Source organism: Anomaloglossus baeobatrachus, chromosome 7 (genome assembly GCF_048569485.1).
Source record: "Anomaloglossus baeobatrachus isolate aAnoBae1 chromosome 7, aAnoBae1.hap1, whole genome shotgun sequence".
NCBI classification, from domain to species: Eukaryota; Metazoa; Chordata; class Amphibia; order Anura; family Aromobatidae; genus Anomaloglossus; species Anomaloglossus baeobatrachus.
Window position 1 is genome coordinate 183177295 of NC_134359.1, and position 20081 is coordinate 183197375.

General features: G+C 44.2%; 1 protein-coding gene across 5 annotated transcripts in view; it reads right to left on the reverse strand.

The window, feature by feature from the left end:
* The window catches only part of TNRC18 (trinucleotide repeat containing 18), a 1341710-nt gene that overhangs the window by 659742 nt on the left and 661887 nt on the right, over positions 1-20081 (reverse strand). For all 5 annotated transcript variants that reach the window (XM_075317830.1, XM_075317829.1, XM_075317828.1 and 2 more), the window contains one exon: positions 16318-16443. In XM_075317830.1, coding sequence (XP_075173945.1) covers positions 16318-16443 — 126 coding nt within the window. The remainder of the gene's footprint in view (positions 1-16317; positions 16444-20081) is intronic.

Here is a 20081-nt window from a genome sequence, read left to right on the forward strand (position 1 = left end):
GGTCCTGGTGCTCTGTGATGCAAGTGTCATCGCATCATGGCGCAAAAACTCCCAATGGCATCGGGTCAGCTGCATGTATATCCATGCAGCTGAGGCGCTCCTGTCCTGAAAGTGGGGTGATGCAATGCGAGACACAAGTGCAATCATCCCCTCACTGTCAGCCTTTGCTTTATCGCTCTGTCCAGAGCGATGTAGCAGACCTGACATGGCTCTCTGTGCTTCTCACCATGTATAGACATTCTCTGTGCACAGTGATGAAGCAGAGTTGACATTGCGCTTTGCTTCTCACTGTGTATAGACACTGTCTGTGCACAGTGATGAAGCAGAGATCACATTGCGCTTTTCTTCTCACTGTGTATAAACACTGTCTGTGAACCGTGATGAAGCAGAGTTCATATTGCGCTTTGCTTCTCACTGTCTATAGACACTGTGCACAGTGATGCAGCAGAGCTGACTTTGCTTTTTGCTTCTCACTGTGTATAGACACTGTCTGTGCACAGTGATGAAGCAGAGTTGACATTGCGCATTGCTTCTCACTGTATAGACACTGTCTGTGCACAGTGATGAAGCAGAGTTCACATTGCTGTTCCAGTGGATTACTTCGGACTAAGGATTTTTTTTATAATAAAGATGGAGTCTCTAAATGTTTTTTTTGTTTTATTTCTAAGAAAAAATGTATCTCGGTGTTGTGTTTTTTTTACTGTTTCCGAGAAATTCATGGTGGTCATGTCTAATTTGGCGTGAGACAATGAATTTCGGGCTTAGTGCCATCTGAGAATACAAAGCTGGTATTGACCCCTTTATTACCCAGCGAGCCACCACGGTCACTGGACGAGCTGGGTATAGCACCTGAAAATGGCGCTAAGAAACAATGTGCCATTTCCAGGGACGGTTGCGGGCTGCCGAGAATCCCAGCCCCCACCTGTCTGGCGATTAAATTACGGCAGAAGTCCACGCATTTTTTTTTTATTTAAAAAAAAAAATGAATGAGCTTTCATGTATTTTGATTGCCAGCCAAAGTAAATCAGGCAGATTGGGGGTGGTAGCCCCTAGCCATCTGCTTTATCTGCGCTGAGAATCAAAAATACTGAGGAGCGCTATGTCATTTTTTTTTAATGATTTATTTATTTTTACAGTACTGTGATGTCAGGCAATCAAAATACAGGGAAGCCCATTTTTTTTTTTTTAGTTATTTAAATAAATAATTAAAAAAAATATGCATGGGCTCTGTGAGATTCATGTGGGATTAGTGGATGAGTGCAGGTATATCTCACCCCGGTATCGGTCCTATGTGACTTAGCCTGGTCAGGATCACCTGGTTATTAATGGATTAATGGGAGGTGAAGGACTGATGTAAAAAGGAGTCTGGGAAGTTGGGGGAGGCTGCTCCAGCTGGGAACACAGAACACCTGTCTGTGTAGGAGACACTTGTGAGTGGGAGCAGTGCTTTATGTCTGTATGGTTTAGCTGAAAGGGAGAAGCCCTCCAGTTGGTAGTTAGGATATCATCCTGTATAGTTAGCGCCGGACAGGCAAGGATTTATTTTGTTGGTGTTTTTCTTTTGTTTATGCTTCACTGCAATAAACCTGACCAAGCGTCAGTTACACCTTGAATTCGGCTGTCTGCCTGAGGTGAATACGTGCCCTTTGAACCCAGCAAAGGCGATCCCTGAGCGTGTTATCACACTGTGGTGGAGAATGCGGGCAGCACGTTAATACGTCTCATAATGGATGACGTGGTGAAAGTGCTGGTCCAATCCACAGCTGTGCAGCAAGAAGCTAATCGCCTGATGTTAGCACAGTTGAAGGAACTGGTGGAATCGACGGTTAGAGACCGCCTACTTTTGCAGCAGGTGGCGCAGCGTCTGGCGACCGTACCTGAGGGTAATGCGGAGGCTGACCAGAGGGTGATTCATGTGAGTCAGTACTGGCAGAAACTAACCACAGAGGACGATGTGGAAGCTTACCTGACCATGTTTGAACAGACGGCGGAGCGGGAAAAGTGGCCAAAGGAGCGATGGGCCGGCTGGCTTGCCCAGTTTCTGGCAGGTAAGGCCCAAAAAGCCTACTTTGATCTTGAGCCTGAAGCGGCGCATGACTTTGATAAATTAAAAGCCGAGATCCTGGCCTGGCTGGGAGTGACGACGGCCGTGCAAGCACAAAGAGTTCACCAATGGACTTATCAGCCCGATAAACCAACGCGGTCACAGATGTTCGACCTTATTCACTTGACCAAGAAATGGCTACAGCCCGAGGTCTTGACGGCGCCAGAGATGATCCAAAGAATCGTCCTCGATAAGTACCTAAGAGCTCTACCACCAGCTCTGGGAAAATGGGTAAGCCATGGAAACCCCACGACAGCGGATCAGCTAGTGGATCTAGTGGAGCGTTATTCTTTGGCAGAAGGACTTATGGACGATGCTACACATCCTCCCTCTTCCCCTTCTCGCCGAGGATCTGGTAAGACTGTTCCAGGGTCTAGAGGGGAGGAAAACAGGACTGCTGGCCCTGTGCGGCCTAAGGTGCCAAACTATGGTCTTAGCAAGGGGCCTGTGAGGTGTTTCCGCTGCCGGTAGGTGGGCGAACTGTCCAGTAACTACAGAACCGATGCAGTGCGATGTCACAGACTTTGAAAAACGCATGGCTATGGGTGCACGGGTAGTGTATATTGCTGCATGTCAAGGCGATATGAAAAAACACCTGTGTGAAGTGTCCATCGATGGCAATACTGTTGTTGCGCTGTTGGACTCGGGGAGTGTGGTGACTCTGGTAAAGGCCAGTCTGGTAGCAGTCCCGAAGGGACCGTCAGATACATTTTCTGTTACATGTGTGCATGGAGACACCTGCTCATACCTCACAACGGTCTCCTGCATTACTACGCCCTATGGGTCTGTGTATCATAAGGTGGGACTAGTCCCAGCATTATTACATGATGTCATTTTGGGCAGGGATTTTCCCCACTTTTGGCAGTTGTGGGAGAACCAATTAGTACCCCAGGGTAGCCGCACAGATGATTCTTCTCCCACACCTTGTGTGGGCCCGGAGCCACTAGAGGATGCCCCACAAGAGGATTCAAAGGAGGAATCAGCTGAAAACAACCTCCAGTTCCCATTTTCAGTTCTGGCTGGTGATTCCGATGAATCCAGGGTAGACGCGGACACAGGCCGCTGTCCCCCTTCCCGTTGGCTGAATTCGGAAGTCCAGAAAGATGACTTTCAAAGTGAGCAAATAAGAGATCCTACCCTTTCTCAGGCTATAAAAAATGTTACAATGATAAACGGGGTGCAGGTGGATGCAGGTACTAGGCTGGCTTACCCCTACATGGCCCTGGAGAATGACTTTCTCTATCAGATAGAGAAGAAGGGGGACGAAACGGTACAACGATTGGTTGTGCCGAGGTCCTACAGGCGGAGAGTGCTGGACCTGGCACACGGACACGTGATGGGGGGACACCTGGGGGTCCAGAAAACTACCGAAAGGATATTACACTGTTTTGTTTGGCCAGGCATGCATCACGATATTCGCACCTATTGTGAGTCTTGTCCCGACTGCCAAATCTCTGCACCTAGACCCCGTTTCTGTAGCCCCTTAGTACCTCTGCCTATCATCAAGATCCCGTTTGAGAGGATTGGGATGGATTTAGTTGGACCCCTCCCCAGGTCTGCACGAGGACACCAGCACATACTTGTCATCTTGGATTATGCCACTCTTTACCCCGAGGCCATCCCTTTGCGTGACACGGCCACCAAGACCATTGCCAAGGAGCTGGTCCATGTGTTTAGTCGGGTCGGTGTCCCAAAACAAATACTCACAGACCAAGGAACCCCCTTTATGTCCAAAGTAATGAAAGAGCTCTGCAGGCTGTTACAAATAGCACAGTTAAGCACCTCCGTGTATCACCCTCAAATGGACGGACTGGTCGAACGGTTTAACAAAACCTTGAAACAGATGCTCCGTAAGGCGATAGACAAGGACGGGAAGAACTGGGACTACTTACTCCCGTATTTGCTTTTTGCCATCCGGGAGGTGCCCCAGTCTTCCACCGGGTTCTCTCCTTTCGAGCTTCTGTACGCCCGACGTCCCCGTGGACTGTTAGATATCGCTAAAGAAACCTGGGAGGGACAGGTCACCCCGTTCAAAAGCGTAATAAACCATGTAACCCAAATGCAGGACCGTATTGCGGCAGTGATGCCCATCGTTAAAGAGAATATGATACTGGCTCAAGGAGCACAGAAAAGGATTTATGATAGGGGGGCCAAGATCCGTACTTTTGCACCCGGAGATAGGGTGTTGATACTGGTCCCCACGGCAGAGAGCAAATTCCTGGCAAAGTGGCAAGGCCCCTTTGAAATTATGGAACGGGTGGGTGAGGTAAACTACAAAGTGTACCAGGCTGGTAAAAGGAAGCCTGAACAGATTTATCACGTGAATCTGATAAAACCCTGGAAGGACCATCCAGCTCTGTCAGCAGGTCTGGCCCTTCCGGTCTGCAAGCAGACCATACCGGAGGTCGGGATTGCGGAGACACTGTGAGAGCAGCAAAAGACAGACGTCAAGCAGTTTGTAATCAACAATCACGAGTTTTTCTCAGAAAATCCCAGGCAGACCAGTCTCATTAAACATGATATCATAACAGAGCCTGGGGTAACAGTTCAGGTAAAGCCCTACAGAATACCGGAAGCTCGACGGGAAGCTGTCTCCCGAGAAGTGAAGACCATGTTAGAGTAAAGGGGGCTTTACACGCTGCAACATCGCTAATGCGGAGTCGTTGGGGTCACGGAATTTGTGACGCACATCCGGCCGCATTAGCGATGCCGTTGCGTGTGACACCGATAAGCGATTTTGCATCGTTGCAAAAACGTGCAAAATCGCTAATCGGCGACATGGGGGTCCATTCTTAAAAATCAATACTGCAGCAGTAACGAAGTTGTTCCTCGTTCCTGCGGCAGCACACATCGCTGCGTGTGACGCCGCAGGAACGAGGAAGCTCCCCTTACCTGCCTCCCGGCTGCTATGCAGAAGGAAGGAGGTGGGCGGGATGTTACGTCCCGCTCAGCTCCGCCCCTCCGCTGCTATTGGGCGGCGGTTCAGTGACGCTTCAGTGACGTCGCTGTGACGCCGCACGGACCGCCCCCTTAGAAAGGAGGCGGTTCGCCGGTCACAGTGACGTCGCCGGACAGGTAAGTATGTGTGACGGCTCTGGGCGATGTTGTGCGGCACGGGCAGCGATTTGCCCGTGTCGCGCAACAGATGGGGGCGGGTACCCACACTAGCGATATCGGGACCGATATCGCAGTGTGTAAAGTAGCCTTTAGGTGTAATCGAGGAATCGCATAGTGCCTGGTCGAGTCCAATTGTGTTAATACCGAAACCAGACGGCTCCATTCGATTCTGCAATGACTTCAGGAGACTAAATGTGGTCTCCAAATTTGATGCCTACACTATGCCACGGGTCGATGAGTTAATAGATCGGCTTGGAAAAGCCCGGTATATCACGACCCTAGACTTAACGAAGGGCTATTGGCAGATCCCGCTAACGGAGGCCGCTAAAGAGAAAACTGCTTTTTCTACGCCGGACGGTTTATACCAGTATGTGTATATGCCGTTTGGACTTCACGGGGCGCCGGCAACCTTTCAAAGGTTGATGGACCGAGTCCTGAGGCCCCATAGGCAGTATGCTTCGGCGTATTTGGATGACATCGCCATATACAGTCTGGACTGGGAGACACATCGCCAGAACCTACAGGCCGTAATTGAGGACCTGCAGGCGGCAGGTCTAACAGCAAACCCCAAAAAATGTCATATCGGGCTGGAAGAAGCCCGGTATTTGGGATATGTGATTGGGAGGGGAATTGTAAAACCCCAGATTGACAAGATACAATCCATTCAGAACTGGCCGCAACCAGTCAACAAGAAGCAGGTGAGAGCTTTTTTGGGAATAGCCGGCTATTACAGGCGGTTCATTCCCAATTTTGCAGCTACCGCTGTTCCCCTGACCGATCTTACCAAAGGGAAAGACTCGGTCATGATCAAATGGACCTCGGCAGGCGAAGAAGCCTTCCGTAGCTTAAAACTAGCTCTTTGCTCTCAACCTGTGCTAATGACTCCTGACGTCCATAGTGAGTTTGTGGTCCAAACGGACGCTTCTGACATCAGTATAGGGGCTGTCTTGTCCCAACTGAAGGAAGGAGAGGAACATCCTGTCTTGTATCTTAGTCGGAAACTAAATAAGCATGAACGAAACTATGCAATAGTGGAAAAAGAATGCTTAGCCATTAAGTGGGCTCTAGAGTCCCTTAAATATTACTTGGTTGGAAGGAAATTCCGGCTGGTCACTGACCATGCCCCTCTCAAGTGGATGCACTTAAATAGGGAACGGAATGGCCGAGTGACCCGGTGGTTCCTTGCACTTCAGGCCTAACGTTTTACGGTGGAGCACCGCCCTGGGGTGCAGATGGGGAATGCTGACGCCCTGTCTCGTGTGCACTGTTTTGTGGGTGCCGTTGCTCAGCCGGGGTGGTCTGAGCAGAGGGGGGGATATGTGAGATTCATGTGGGATTAGTGGATGAGTGCAGGTATATCTCACCCCGGTATCGGTCCTATGTGACTTAGCCTGGTCAGAATCACCTGGTTACTAATGGATTAATGGGAGGTGAAGGACTGATGTAAAAGGAGTTTGGGAAGTTGGGGGAGGCTGCTCCAGCTGGGAACACAGAACGCCTGTCTGTGTAGGAGACACTTGTGAGTGGGAGCAGTGCTTTATGTCTGTATGGTTTAGCTGGAAGGGAGAAGCCCTCCAGTTGGTAGTTAGGATATCATCCTGTATAGTTAGCGCCGAACAGGCAAGGATTTATTTTGTTGGTGTTTTTCTTTTGTTTATGCTTCACTGCAATAAACCTGACCAAGCGTCAGTTACACCTTGAATTCGGCTGTCTGCCTGAGGTGAATACGTGCCCTTTGAACCCAGCAAAGGCGATCCCTGAGCGTGTTATCACAGCTCCTGCTGCATTTCCTATTGCTAGCTAAGGGTAATCCAAGCAGCTACTGGCTGCTAACCCCCACTGCTTGGTGTTACCTTCACCTTTGCCAAAAAACTAAAAAAAAAAGTGACGTGGGCTTTGCCATATTTTTGTATGCTAGCTAGGTACAGCAGGCAGGTATGGGTTGCCCCGAACCCCCAGCTGCCTATTTGTACCCGGCTGAGAACCAAACATATAGGGAAGCCCTTTTTTTAATTATTTCATAAATTTCATGAAATTATTAAAAAAAAAAAACGAGATGGGCTTTGCCCAATTTTTGTGTCCAGCCAGGTACTGGGTAATAGGCAGCTGGGGAATTGCAGTCCGCAGGAGCCCCAGAAAATGGCGCTTTCATAGAAGCGCCATGTTCTGGTGCTGTAGCCAACTGTTTCAGCAGCCATGGTGCCAGGTGGCACACTGGGTAATAAGGGGATAATACCAGCTTTGTTTTACTAGCTAGTATTAAGCCAGAGATTCTAATGTCGGGCCAAGTTTGACCCAGATATTAAGAATCTCCAATAAAGGGTTAAAAAAGAGACACGACACAGACAAAAAATACTTTATTAGAAATAAATACACACACACACTTCGAGAATCCATCTTTATTACTCCCTCTCACTCCCCCACGATCCTGGTCTTCTGTCTTCTTTCTCCTTCAACCCATGCAACTCTGCTATATCAGACAGCACGGGATGGGAGGAAGAACGCTTCTGCTCCCCCGTGATGTGTAATCACTCAATGAGTGAGCAAGAGCTGTGGGTTGGTAAGCAGTGAAATCCCCGCTGCCACCGTTGCCATAGTAACCTGACGGGCAGGTTACTATAGCAACGATGATCTCCGATCACCTGATTCCCGGCGCAGCTATTCATCATCGGCTGTAACAGCTAGTCCGTGCATGTGGGCTGACTCTGTAAAGATGTAAACATGCAGGGATGGGGAACAGAGCATGTGCTCGAGCATCTTGCCGGTACACGGCACTCGCCGAGTATACCGAGTACTGAGATGCTTGGGCGAGCACCTTTTACCGGCGAGATGCACTGACAGGACCTAGCATGATGTCATAGCCATGTGACCGGTCTGTAGGCAATGAGATAATACAACATTCACACGTGACTGGTCACATTCTATGACATCACGGAAGGTCCTTTGGTTACCGTGCGGCACAGTGATGATCGGACTTGGAAGGAGAAGCGGTGGGAGACAGAGTCTGCAGGACGTGTCGCGGGACCTGTAAGTATAATGACAATGTTTATCAATACAAAAGAAGAATAAGACCGCACCAATGCTGATGTCTTTTTCCGGATAATCTTTATTCCATAAACTCGGTTAAAAGGTGTTGTAAAATCAGCGGGTGGAGGAGACCTGGATGCGGCCCCTCACTATGGACGACGGCCGTTTCGCCTGTGATTAGGCTTCCACGGGTCCACATGTGGGGTAAGATCAGCCCTCCCTAAATAGGGTCATGCATCCAGGTGACCTCCCCACATATACAAAAAGTGTGCATGAAGTGTATAATACAATTAAAAGGTACTTTGTGTGCATATTTCACGTACCAAAAAATTAAAAACAATCATTGTGAAAAATACAAAAATCGGACAATATTACAGAGGTATGAGACATTATAATATTCACAAAAAAATCAATTCATACATGGTTTATATGCGTAATCAGGATTACAACTTGGTTTCACTTATCTGGGATATTTATTCCATTAATTATCCCACCCATTGTCAGACATATACCATTATTTTACCATGCCCTGTTTTTGTGCAAAAAAAAAAAAAAAAAAAAAAAAAAAAAAAATCCTTTACAAAAAGACTGATAAATCGTTACGGTCATTCATTCCCAATGCGCCCTGTGCTCCATATTTTATAATTAATTTTGCCTCCGTTTGCAACAACAGTTTGTGGTGATCCCCTCCTTGCGATGGGAGTGACACCCTTTCCAAACCGGCAAAATTCAGGACATCAGGGCAGCCATTGTGCGATTCTCGTACATGTGCTATCAATCTTGGGGATCCCTTTCCTGTCTGGATTGAATTATAGTGCTCCTTAAATCGAACATATAGGCATCTGATAGTTTTTCCTATATAAAATCTCCCACAGGGACATACTATTGCATAGACTACAAATTTTGTCTTGCACGATATAAACTGATTGACATAGTGTGTATGTGCACCAATTTTCACAGACTTGCCGGTCAAACGCAGACTACAAAATCTGCATTGGCCACATTTAAAGTTGCCATTAGGAGACTGTTTTTCCAACCATGTGTTTTTGCTGGTTAATCTATTTTTAACCAGCAAGTCCCTCAAATTGTGGCATCTCCTGTAGGAAACTAATGGCTTAGAAGCCGTCATATTTTTCAATTCAGGATCCCTTTCTAGGATGTGCCAGTTCTCATTAAGCGTTTTTCTTATGATGTCAAACATAGGTCCGAATTTGAAACTAAAGGTGAACCTGTCATTAGTGTTCTTTTCTTTTCTCTTTTTCACCCCTCCTGAGTCGGCTACTGGACAGAGACGATTATCCTCGTTTGCAGATTTTTTAGTTTTTTCATATGCTAGATTGATAATAGTATCGGGATAACCCCGTTGTAAAAATCTATTTTTTAATTCAGAAGCCTGTTCCTCAAAGGTCACACTGGTACTGTTAGTTCTTTTTACCCTCAAAAACTGAGAGTACGGGAGGGCAGTTTTTGTGTGCTGCGGGTGGGCGCTTTCATAATGTAAAACAGAGTTGGAGGCTGTGGGTTTTCTATAAATTTTTGTTGCGATCACTCCATCATTGACCCCAACCTCCACATCCAAAAAACTTATAGTATTGCCTCCAAAGGTAGAGGTAAACGACATGTTCATGGTGTTGGTGGTGTTTAAATAGGAAACAAAATCGGAAAAATCCTTTTCTGTCCCATCCCACACCATGAACATGTCGTCGACATACCTTAAATAGTATTTAATATGCTTCAAGAACGGGTTGTTCACTGTATATACATACTTGCCTTCAAATTGTCCCAAAAAAATATTGGCCATGGCACATGATACGGGGGTACCCATTGCAGTACCCCCGCACTGTACATACCACCCGTCTAGAAACATGAAGGCATTTTTTGATAAAACAAATTCCAGCGCTTCACCAACAAAATCACAAAACCAAGGACTTTTGCCACTGCGTGTGACAATGTCCTTTACTGCCTCTACACCCAAAGCCTGTGGGATCCGTGTGTATAAATTATCCACATCAATTGTGGTTAAATTGTATCCCTCCTGCCATGTTACTTCTTTGAGGAGTGACACAAAATCCCCACTGTCTTTAACATAAGACGGAATATGGGACAACAAGGGTCTCAGCAGCCAGTCCAAATAGTGGGAGAGTGGCTCAGTCAGTGAGCCAATCCCCGCCACTATTGGACGTCCAGGAGGATTTTTTTCATTTTTGTGCACTTTTGGTATACAGTACCAGTGTGGTCTCGTAGGGAAAGGCGGGATCAATTTTTCTGCTTGTTTTTTAGAAATCAAACCGAGGATTACATATCTGTCCAAGAGACGTACAAGTTGTTTTTTGTATTCATTAATAGGGTTTGACAGTAAAGGTTTATATGTTGTGCGATCTTGTAGCTGTTTTAAGCATTCCTGCAGGTACATATCACGGGACATGAGGACAATGTTGCCCCCTTTGTCCGCTTCGCGGAAGATAGTATCTTCCCACGTGCGCATAGTTTTTACCGCAGCTAATTCACCTGCACTCAAATTCCTACTAACTTGTGGATACCTCAAAGCCTCTACTTTTTTATAACAGTATCCTGGAACAAATCGATCAAATTCCCATGCACTGTTGGTGGACAAAAATTTGATTTATTTCCTTTTTTAAATTTCATGGGTTCACACATTATTTCATTTATGTCCACTTCGGACTCCAATGTGGGATCATTCAAGCTCATTAACAGTGTAGCTTCTTTTAATGTGTCAGGGTCAAAGGCCCCTGTCACATCAAAACTCCCATCATTCACCATGCATGGTTGTTCACCCTCAGGAATCAGATTTATATTGTGAGGCATTTGGTTAAAGAATTTGAATAAATGTATTTTCCTTATTGCCTTATAAAGATCCACTCTAAATTCCACAAAATTAAATTCTTCTGGAACACAAAAGCTCAACCCCTTAGACAAAACGGACACCATATCGCTGGTCAGTGAATGCTCCGACAGATTTATTATATTCTTATTCAAAGAGACAAGCAATTGATTATCATTCAATTCCTCCATGACACCATCTTTCGTTTGCGTCCTCTTCCTCTTGTGCCCCTTCCTGCCCCCCCGTCGGATGCGTTTCCTAAAGGGGCAGGAGTGGGAACTGATGAAGAGGTATCTTTTGAAGGACCCGGTACTACCTCTTCAGAGCCACTAGATTCTGAATCGGTAGTCCAATATCCCTTATTTTGTACATGCGATTTTTTCTTATTATACATATATTGATGTTTTTTATATCCCTTGACCTTATCTTTTGTCCAACAAAAGATCTGATTGGTGTCATAATCATGCTTGTCTCTTAAAAATTTTTCCCTTTTTTTATTTTTAATTTCTGTCTGAACATCCATTAGTTTTTTATCCAACTTAGATGTAAATGAGGACCAATAATCCTCAGTCACTCTAGAATGGGTATCCTGTTTTAAATTTTCCAATTCCAAACTCAAATCATTATAATCTTCTATGTTTTTCTTTAAAACTAATTGCAACAGTCTCATAGAGCAATCCAATTGTATGGTTTCCCATTCCTTAACAAAAGTCGCATCCTGATGGAATTGTGATACTGACTTAATAATACGTAAGCCCCTTGGGACTCTGTTGCAATCCACATAGGATTGTAGTGACTGTACCGTCCAAAATAACCGCACCTCTCTTTCAGAGAGGGAATATATTTTCTGTTCCAGGGTTTTTACGCCCATTACCTCTGTGTCCTTTTTTTGATTGCACTCCACAAAAAAGGAAGCCGCATCCGATCGACCCGCTTGAACACCCGAAGTATTAGCCAAGGGCGTATTGGTGCTGTCCATGTTGACTGTATTGTCCGTCATATCCTTTGTATCCCAAATCCAGTAACTCCTTGTTATTATATCCCGGTGGTAGCTGGGTGTGCAATGGACTCCAAAGGTAAATGCAATGATATGGATCCAAGAGAACACAGTCCTGCACCACCCATACACGCCTATCACACCTGGGATCACTGGAGGGTAAGGAATATAGCACCAGACGTCCTTGTTGGAAGCCGGATCAGCGTGCAGGTCCAAACAGCAAAAGTCAGTTCAGTTCATCAATACAAAAGAAGAATAAGACCGCACCAATGCTGATGTCTTTTTCCGGATAATCTTTATTCCATAAACTCGGTTAAAAGGTGTTGTAAAATCAGCGGGTGGAGGAGACCTGGATGCGGCCCCTCACTATGGACGACGGCCGTTTCGCCTGTGATTAGGCTTCCACGGGTCCACATGTGGGGTAAGATCAGCCCTCCCTAAATAGGGTCATGCATCCAGGTGACCTCCCCACATATACAAAAAGTGTGCATGAAGTGTATAATACAATTAAAAGGTACTTTGTGTGCATATTTCACGTACCAAAAAATTAAAAACAATCATTGTGAAAAATACAAAAATCGGACAATATTACAGAGGTATGAGACATTATAATATTCACAAAAAAATCAATTCATACATGGTTTATATGCGTAATCAGGATTACAACTTGGTTTCACTTATCTGGGATATTTATTCCATTAATTGTCCCACCCATTGTCAGACATATACCATTATTTTACCATGCCCTGTTTTTGTGTCTTTCTCCTTCAACCCATGCAACTCTGCTATATCAGACAGCACGGGATGGGAGGAAGAACGCTTCTGCTCCCCCGTGATGTGTAATCACTCAATGAGTGAGCAAGAGCTGTGGGTTGGTAAGCAGTGAAATCCCCGCTGCCACCGTTGCCATAGTAACCTGACGGGCAGGTTACTATAGCAACGATGATCTCCGATCACCTGATTCCCGGCGCAGCTATTCATCATCGGCTGTAACAGCTAGTCCGTGCATGTGGGCTGACTCTGTAAAGATGTAAACATGCAGGGATGGGGAACAGAGCATGTGCTCGAGCATCTTGCCGGTACACGGCACTCGCCGAGTATACCGAGTACTGAGATGCTTGGGCGAGCACCTTTTACCGGCGAGATGCACTGACAGGACCTAGCATGATGTCATAGCCATGTGACCGGTCTGTAGGCAATGAGATAATACAACATTCACACGTGACTGGTCACATTCTATGACATCACGGAAGGTCCTTTGGTTACCGTGCGGCACAGTGATGATCGGACTTGGAAGGAGAAGCGGTGGGAGACAGAGTCTGCAGGACGTGTCGCGGGACCTGTAAGTATAATGACAATGTTTATTATTAACCGTATTCTTTATTTTACAGCCCCCCGACCCCATCCCATAATTGTAAGTCCAAGTTCGGTGTTCGGACGCAAGTTCGCGTTATATGAGAACCCAAACGCGAACTTTACAAAATGTTCGGGCAAGTCTCCCGAACACCGAACATCGGGGGGTTCGTCCATCACTACACAAGGTGCGTTAGGACTCAATGATAAAAATTACTTGTCAGTGTTTTTATAATTCTGTTTGTATCAGTGTTCAGCTTTTTTTTTCGGCTTGTCTTTTTCGGACATTGTTTTCTTTTCCCTTGTTTATGTTTTGTTTTTTTAATTCTGTGAATGTTTGATGCCCCACATGTGATAATTTGATTATTCGCTCACCTGAAAAGTGTCAGGACCCGACGAGGCGCCGCTGTGCACGAAACGGTCACCGTCGTCCAACACATCTCCTGCATCCCTCCCCTGTGATTTTATTTTTTGGATGAAATAAAGAAAGTTTTTTATGAAGGGTGAGTGCCACCTGTTTTCTTTTCTTACTAAATGGACATGGATTTGTGGGTTCACTATTAGGTCAAGCACCGCCCGGTTCTGATGTTGATACATAATGGACTTTACTTTTTAAATGGAGTTAGGTATGTGTTTGGTCTATGGTACCAGACAACTTCTTGTTTTGTGGATTTTTGGGCAGAAGCACTGGTCACTGTGTGAGCAAAGCTGCACTAACAATGGAAAACGGCTAATACCTTTAAGGGCTAAAGGTCCCTTTACACACTGAGACTTTCTAGCGATCCCACCAGCGATCCCAACCTGGCCGGGATCGCTACAAAGTCTCTGGTGAGTCGCTGGTGAGCTGTCAAACAGGCAGACCTGGCCAACTACGCAACAGCGATCCGGACCTGCAGAACGACCTAGCTAGTCATTGGGGACGTTGTAAAGCAGCTTTTTGAACGGGAAGTCGCTAACGAAGTCGCTGTAAAGTCCCCTTTACACACAGACTTTCTAGCGATCATGCTGCACAGCGGGAAACAAAGGACCAAAGAATGGTCCTGAACGATTTGTAGCGATCAGCAACTTCACAGCAGGGGCCAGGTCGCTGATGTGTTTCACACACTGCAATGTCGCTGGGGAGGTCGCTATTACGTCACAAAACCGGTGACGTTACAGCGATGTCGTTTGCGATGTTGCAGTGTGTAAAGCCACCTTAACTGTTGCAGATATCTTCAAATGTCCTAGAATTCTGGTCTCGATAACACCTTGAAATTCTCGTTAGAGGAGGGACAATTGGCCAACATTTTTAAATAATTCATAAACGTTATGTCCACACTGGATGTCTCTGCAGAGGAAATTGCACAACACCATTAGCAACAGTAAATTGTTTAGACAGCACTACAGTTTCTGCCTTCAAATCCACAGTGACAGTTAATATATGTTGTAGGGTTTTTTTGTACTATGTGGATAAGATTTTATAGAATTATAGAATGGTAGAGTTGGAAGGGACCTAAAGGGCCATCGGATCCAACCCCCTGCGAGTGCAGGTTTTCTTAAATCATCCCAGCTATATGTTTATACAGCTTTTGCTTGAAGATTTCCATTGATGGAGAGCTCACAACATAACTCAGTAGCCTGTTCCCCTCTCTGACTGCCCTCACAATTTTGTTTCTTATGATTACGAACAATTTGGATTACGACACTGATCTTCTCTGGTGGCTCCAACGGTTAACGGATGAATACACACGTCCTTTTTTACCTTTTTATTTTTAGTTTTTATTATTTTTTTTAATTTATTTATTTAAGTTATTTGGTGTTTATCACATTGTATTTCTTTACAGTAGCTTTTTGAGAGTTATTAACAACAAACGTGTGGGTTTTTTTGCAACATGTCATATGATTCTTTTCTTTTTTTATCCTTGTGAACACCCACCCCTTCGCTTTATTAGACCAGATATATCTATACATATGTGGCTTTTACCTGTATATGAATGACCTGATGAAGAAGCCTCTGAGGGCTATGAAACGCGTTGATCAATAAATCATTTTATCTACATCATTTGGACTGGATTGGCGGCACAGAAGATTAACCCTTTTCTTCCTTCCATTGTACGTCCACGTGGGTTCTGCAGTGGCCTCAGGTAATTTATGGTGGTTGTGACTTGCACAACCTCACAAGGTGAGCCCTTCTGAGTTGTTTATCCTTTGATTTTAATTGGATAAGACCCTATCCACAGCATTCACCTGGTCCAACCTTTCAGTGAAATCAGGGAAATTGAGGGAAATCAGCTTGGCCTGACAAGATCTATTGGTCATAAAGCCATGCTGGCTTTGGTTAATTAATGTCTCCCCATCCAGGTCCTAAAGTAAATGTTCTTTGACAATTTGCTCAAAGATTTTTCCTGCAAAAGAGGTCAGGCTTAATAACCTGTAATTCCCCGGATGCTCCTTTTTCCCCTTTTTGTAAATAGGAACTTCATTTGTCCTTTTCCAATCTAGAGGGACCACTCCTGTTTCCCATGACAAATCATATCCACAATGCTCCAGTATTTTTTGGCATTGTAAAACATGGTGGATTTTCCATCTGGAAAGTCTGGACCAAAAATCTGCTGTGTATATGACCCATGTAAATAAACCTTTAAATATCAGGGTCTCAAAATACTAGTAAGATCAAGAGCCATCAACTAAAATCTTGAACAGGTCAGATTGTAGAAATTGACCCTTGATCCAAAACGCTGGCTAAAACGGAAACAATTGACCAAATCACAATAATGCTCTTTTAAATATAATAAAATGTTGGATCACTGGCAGCAGACATTTATTTTGCTAGATTTAAACATTATTTTTCATTCCAATCTACACAAGTGACATAAGTACTTTACATTGCATACTTACTTTCTGTTGTTGCAATACTTCATCCTTTCTTCTTTATGACACAGGGAATGTATTCCAAGTTTCCTCTTCTTTGGTCTACCAGGACCCCTTCTTATTAAAGTCTTCACTTTCTCGCCAGATTTTTCCCTGCAAAGAATTTAATTACTATAATATAAAACTTTATTGCAGTATACATTTAAACACAATTAAGATAGTTTAATTGAAATCCTGCTGACAGATCCCCTTAAATTCAGAATGTACCCACAGTAAAATGTAATTTTTATTTAATAAATTAATAATATACAGTACAGAACAAACGTTGGGACACACCTTCACATCTCTAGAACAACTGTTAAGAGGAAACTTTGTGCAGCAGGCCTTCATGGTAAATTAGCTGCTAGGAAACCACTGCTAAGGACAGGCAACAAGCAGAAGAGACTTGTTTGGGCTAAAGAACACAAGGAATGGATATTAGACCAGTGGAAATCTGTGCTACGGTCTGATGAGTCCAAATTTGAGATCTTTGGATCCAACCACTGTGTCTTTGTAGAAAAGGTGAACGGATGGACTCTACATGCCTGGTTCCCACCCTGAAGCATGGAGGAGGAGGTGTGATGGTGTGGGGGTGTTTTGCTGGTTACACTGTTAGGGATTTATTCAAAATTGAAGGCATACAGAACCAGCATGCCTACCACAGCATCTTGCAGCGGCGTGCTATTCCATCCAGTTTGCGTTTAGTTGGACCATCATTTATTTTTCAACAGGACAATGACCCCAAACACACCTCAAGGTTGTGTAAGGGCTATTTGACTAAGGAGGAGAGTGATGGGGTGCTACGCCAGATGACCTGGTTTCCACAGTCACCAGATCTGAACCCAATCGAGATGGTTTGGAGTGAGCTGGACCGCAAAGTGAAGGCAAAAGCCAACAAGTGCTAAGCATCTCTGGGAACTCCTTCAAGACTGTTGGAAGACCATTTCTGGTGACTACCTTTTGAAGCTCATCAAGAGAATGCCAAGAGTGTGCAAAGCATTAATCAAAGAAAAAGGTGGCTACTTTGAAGAACCTAGAATATAAGACATATTTTCAGTTGTTTCACACTTTTTCAAGTATTTCTTTCCACATGTTTTAATTCATAGTTTTGATGCCTTCAATGTGAATCTACAATTTTCAAAGTCCTGAAAATAAAAGAAAACTCTTTGAATGAGAAGGTGTGTCCACACTTTTGGTCTGTACTGTATATATATTGCTTATTTTATATGTAAAATGTATCTTTATTAAACTGCAAAAGAAATATCACAGACATAGGGCACTAAATGTGCCAAAATCGAAAACAAAAGTAAGTTAACAATACAATATCAATTAAGACTGCGATGAGGAATGGGAAGTATTATCTTGATATAGAAATCATTAGTCATTCCAAGGCAGTAGAAACAGTTAAACAATAATGAAACGTTATAAAATTAATTGGCAACACAAACCAGATAAAAAATCAAAAGCAGTAAGGGAAGGAGGAAAAAGGTAGAGAAAGCAATAGGGTAGAGGGAATGGATGATGGGGGAAGGCGGGGGTTATTATTCTGATCAGGGGCCCCCCTCGCTTATGCACTGGAGATCAAAATTAGAGAACACCACACATAATTTCCTAAATGTTAAGGTCATTGTGTAGTCCTATGGGATTATATCCAAACATGAGTAAACTAGCAGTATTTTTAGCTTCTTTCATAACTTGAATTTTTTCAAAAGCACATAATAAAAATATAAATGTGATAAATAAAAAAAGAGCAATGATCAAAATTGAAGAACACTTTCAGATACCTGCAAGTTATTGGTGTTGAACTGGCAGCTGGTGCTCATTTCCTTAATTATCTGACAAACCCTGTTTAACTGGCAGCCTAACTTTTCAGTTTGGTGTGATGTTTCAAAGTGACTGAAACACTCCGGCAGCAGGTTGTCCAGATGAGGGACGAAGGGGCTACTCTATCAAGAGAAGTTAGTCATTCCACGACTGTGATTTCAAGAATATTGCATCTTTACAACATCACAAACTCTTTCAAGTCCTCCAAGAAGGATGGTCGTCCTCGAAAGATAACTGCAAGAGAGGACATGATAATGCGAAGAATTTCCATGGGTAATACGTTCAACACTGCAGCTGGAATTGCTCACCAGTTCAGCACTGAACATTGTAAGAATCTGTGTCATCATACACTGTCACGACATTAAAAAGCATTTGGACTGAAAGAACACTCAGTGACCAAACTTCTCATTATCAGAATCAAAAGGCTAGACTCACCCTTGGTGAGGAACATGTTGTGTGGACAGAGGAGAAGTGCATTTTAATGATGAAAGCAAGTTTAATTTATTTGGGTCTGATGGGAAACATTATGTTCGTTGACAAACTGAGGAAAGACTGAACCCAAAGAGTGTTAAGAAGTCAGTGAAAGGTGGTGGAGGAGGATTCATAGTTTGAGGAGTGTTTTCTGCAGCAGGAGATGGACCTCTTATACAGCTACATGGCAGAGTGAATGCAAGTGTGTATCAGAACCTTCTTCAACAACACGTGGTTCCTTACTTGCATTCATCACTCAATAAGCCAGCAATTTTCATGCAGGACAATACCTCCTGTCACACAGAAAAATGAGTAAAGCAGTTCCTAGAAACAATGAAATGGCCAGCACAGAGTCCTGATCTAAACCCAATAGAAAACCTTTGGAAAATCCCTGGTGACAAAGTTATGGCCAAGAAACCCACAACAGTAAAAGAACTGTGGAAGAGACTAGAAGACGAGTCAACTAAAATCACACCAGAGCAATGTGAGAGACTAGTGATGTCCTGTGGCTACAGATGTGCTGAAGTAATTCAAAGCAAAGGCCTGTACACTTCCTACTAATTGGTGATTGTTGTTACCTTTAGAAAATGTTGTTATTTTTCTCTGTGCTACAGTCATTGCTCTTCTCTAGTTATGATCATCACATTTCGGCAAAAGAAAGGTTTTATGTAAACGTTAGATCTTTTGTAAAACACTGTTCTACTGACATGGTGTACCCCTTACAAAAAAAACTCCAATTGTTGATCAATGTAGATTATATTATTTCTGAAAAAGCAAGTGATCATATATTGTTCTCTAATTTTGATCTCCAGTGTAAAATCATTGTTCCTCAATATGGGCCCGATATTAGACAATATCTCAATTTCAGCCAATAAAACTAGGTTTGATCAAGAATGGTCCTAGGAATTATTTACTGTAGAGTACAGATGAATGAACCTGAGGTTCAGTTTTTGAACCGAACACCAACTTAAAAAAACAGGGCTCGGATTCGGAGTTCAAATCCATTACGTGTGAACTTAACTTGCGCGAGCAACGCTGTGCTCAGGTATGCTTGTGCGAGCCGCTTACACTGGGGGTAACAACAGTGTGCTCGGATGTAGTTAGCAACAAAAACAGAAAAGGTTTGAAAAGACCACCCACCCTCCTCCAGAAGTGATCTGCTTATGGCTGACTGTATGTGGGCGGAAACTCAAACTGCCAGTCATTGATTCCGAACCTCCTCAGGCAAGGTTCAGACAAGTGAAGGTTCGGTTCGTTTTCTGCCAGCAAACCGAACCTTCAAAAGGCTTGGTCATCTACACTATAGAGTTGAGTTCCTCCATTAACATCACTTTATTCATTATTAGAGAACTAGATGGAGATTGTCAGAATGGATTCTCTTTTCCAGAGCAGAGTGATATATGTTCGAGCAGTCACAATTAAGTCTCAGACTGTGTGGAGTCTGTGAGCAGCGTATG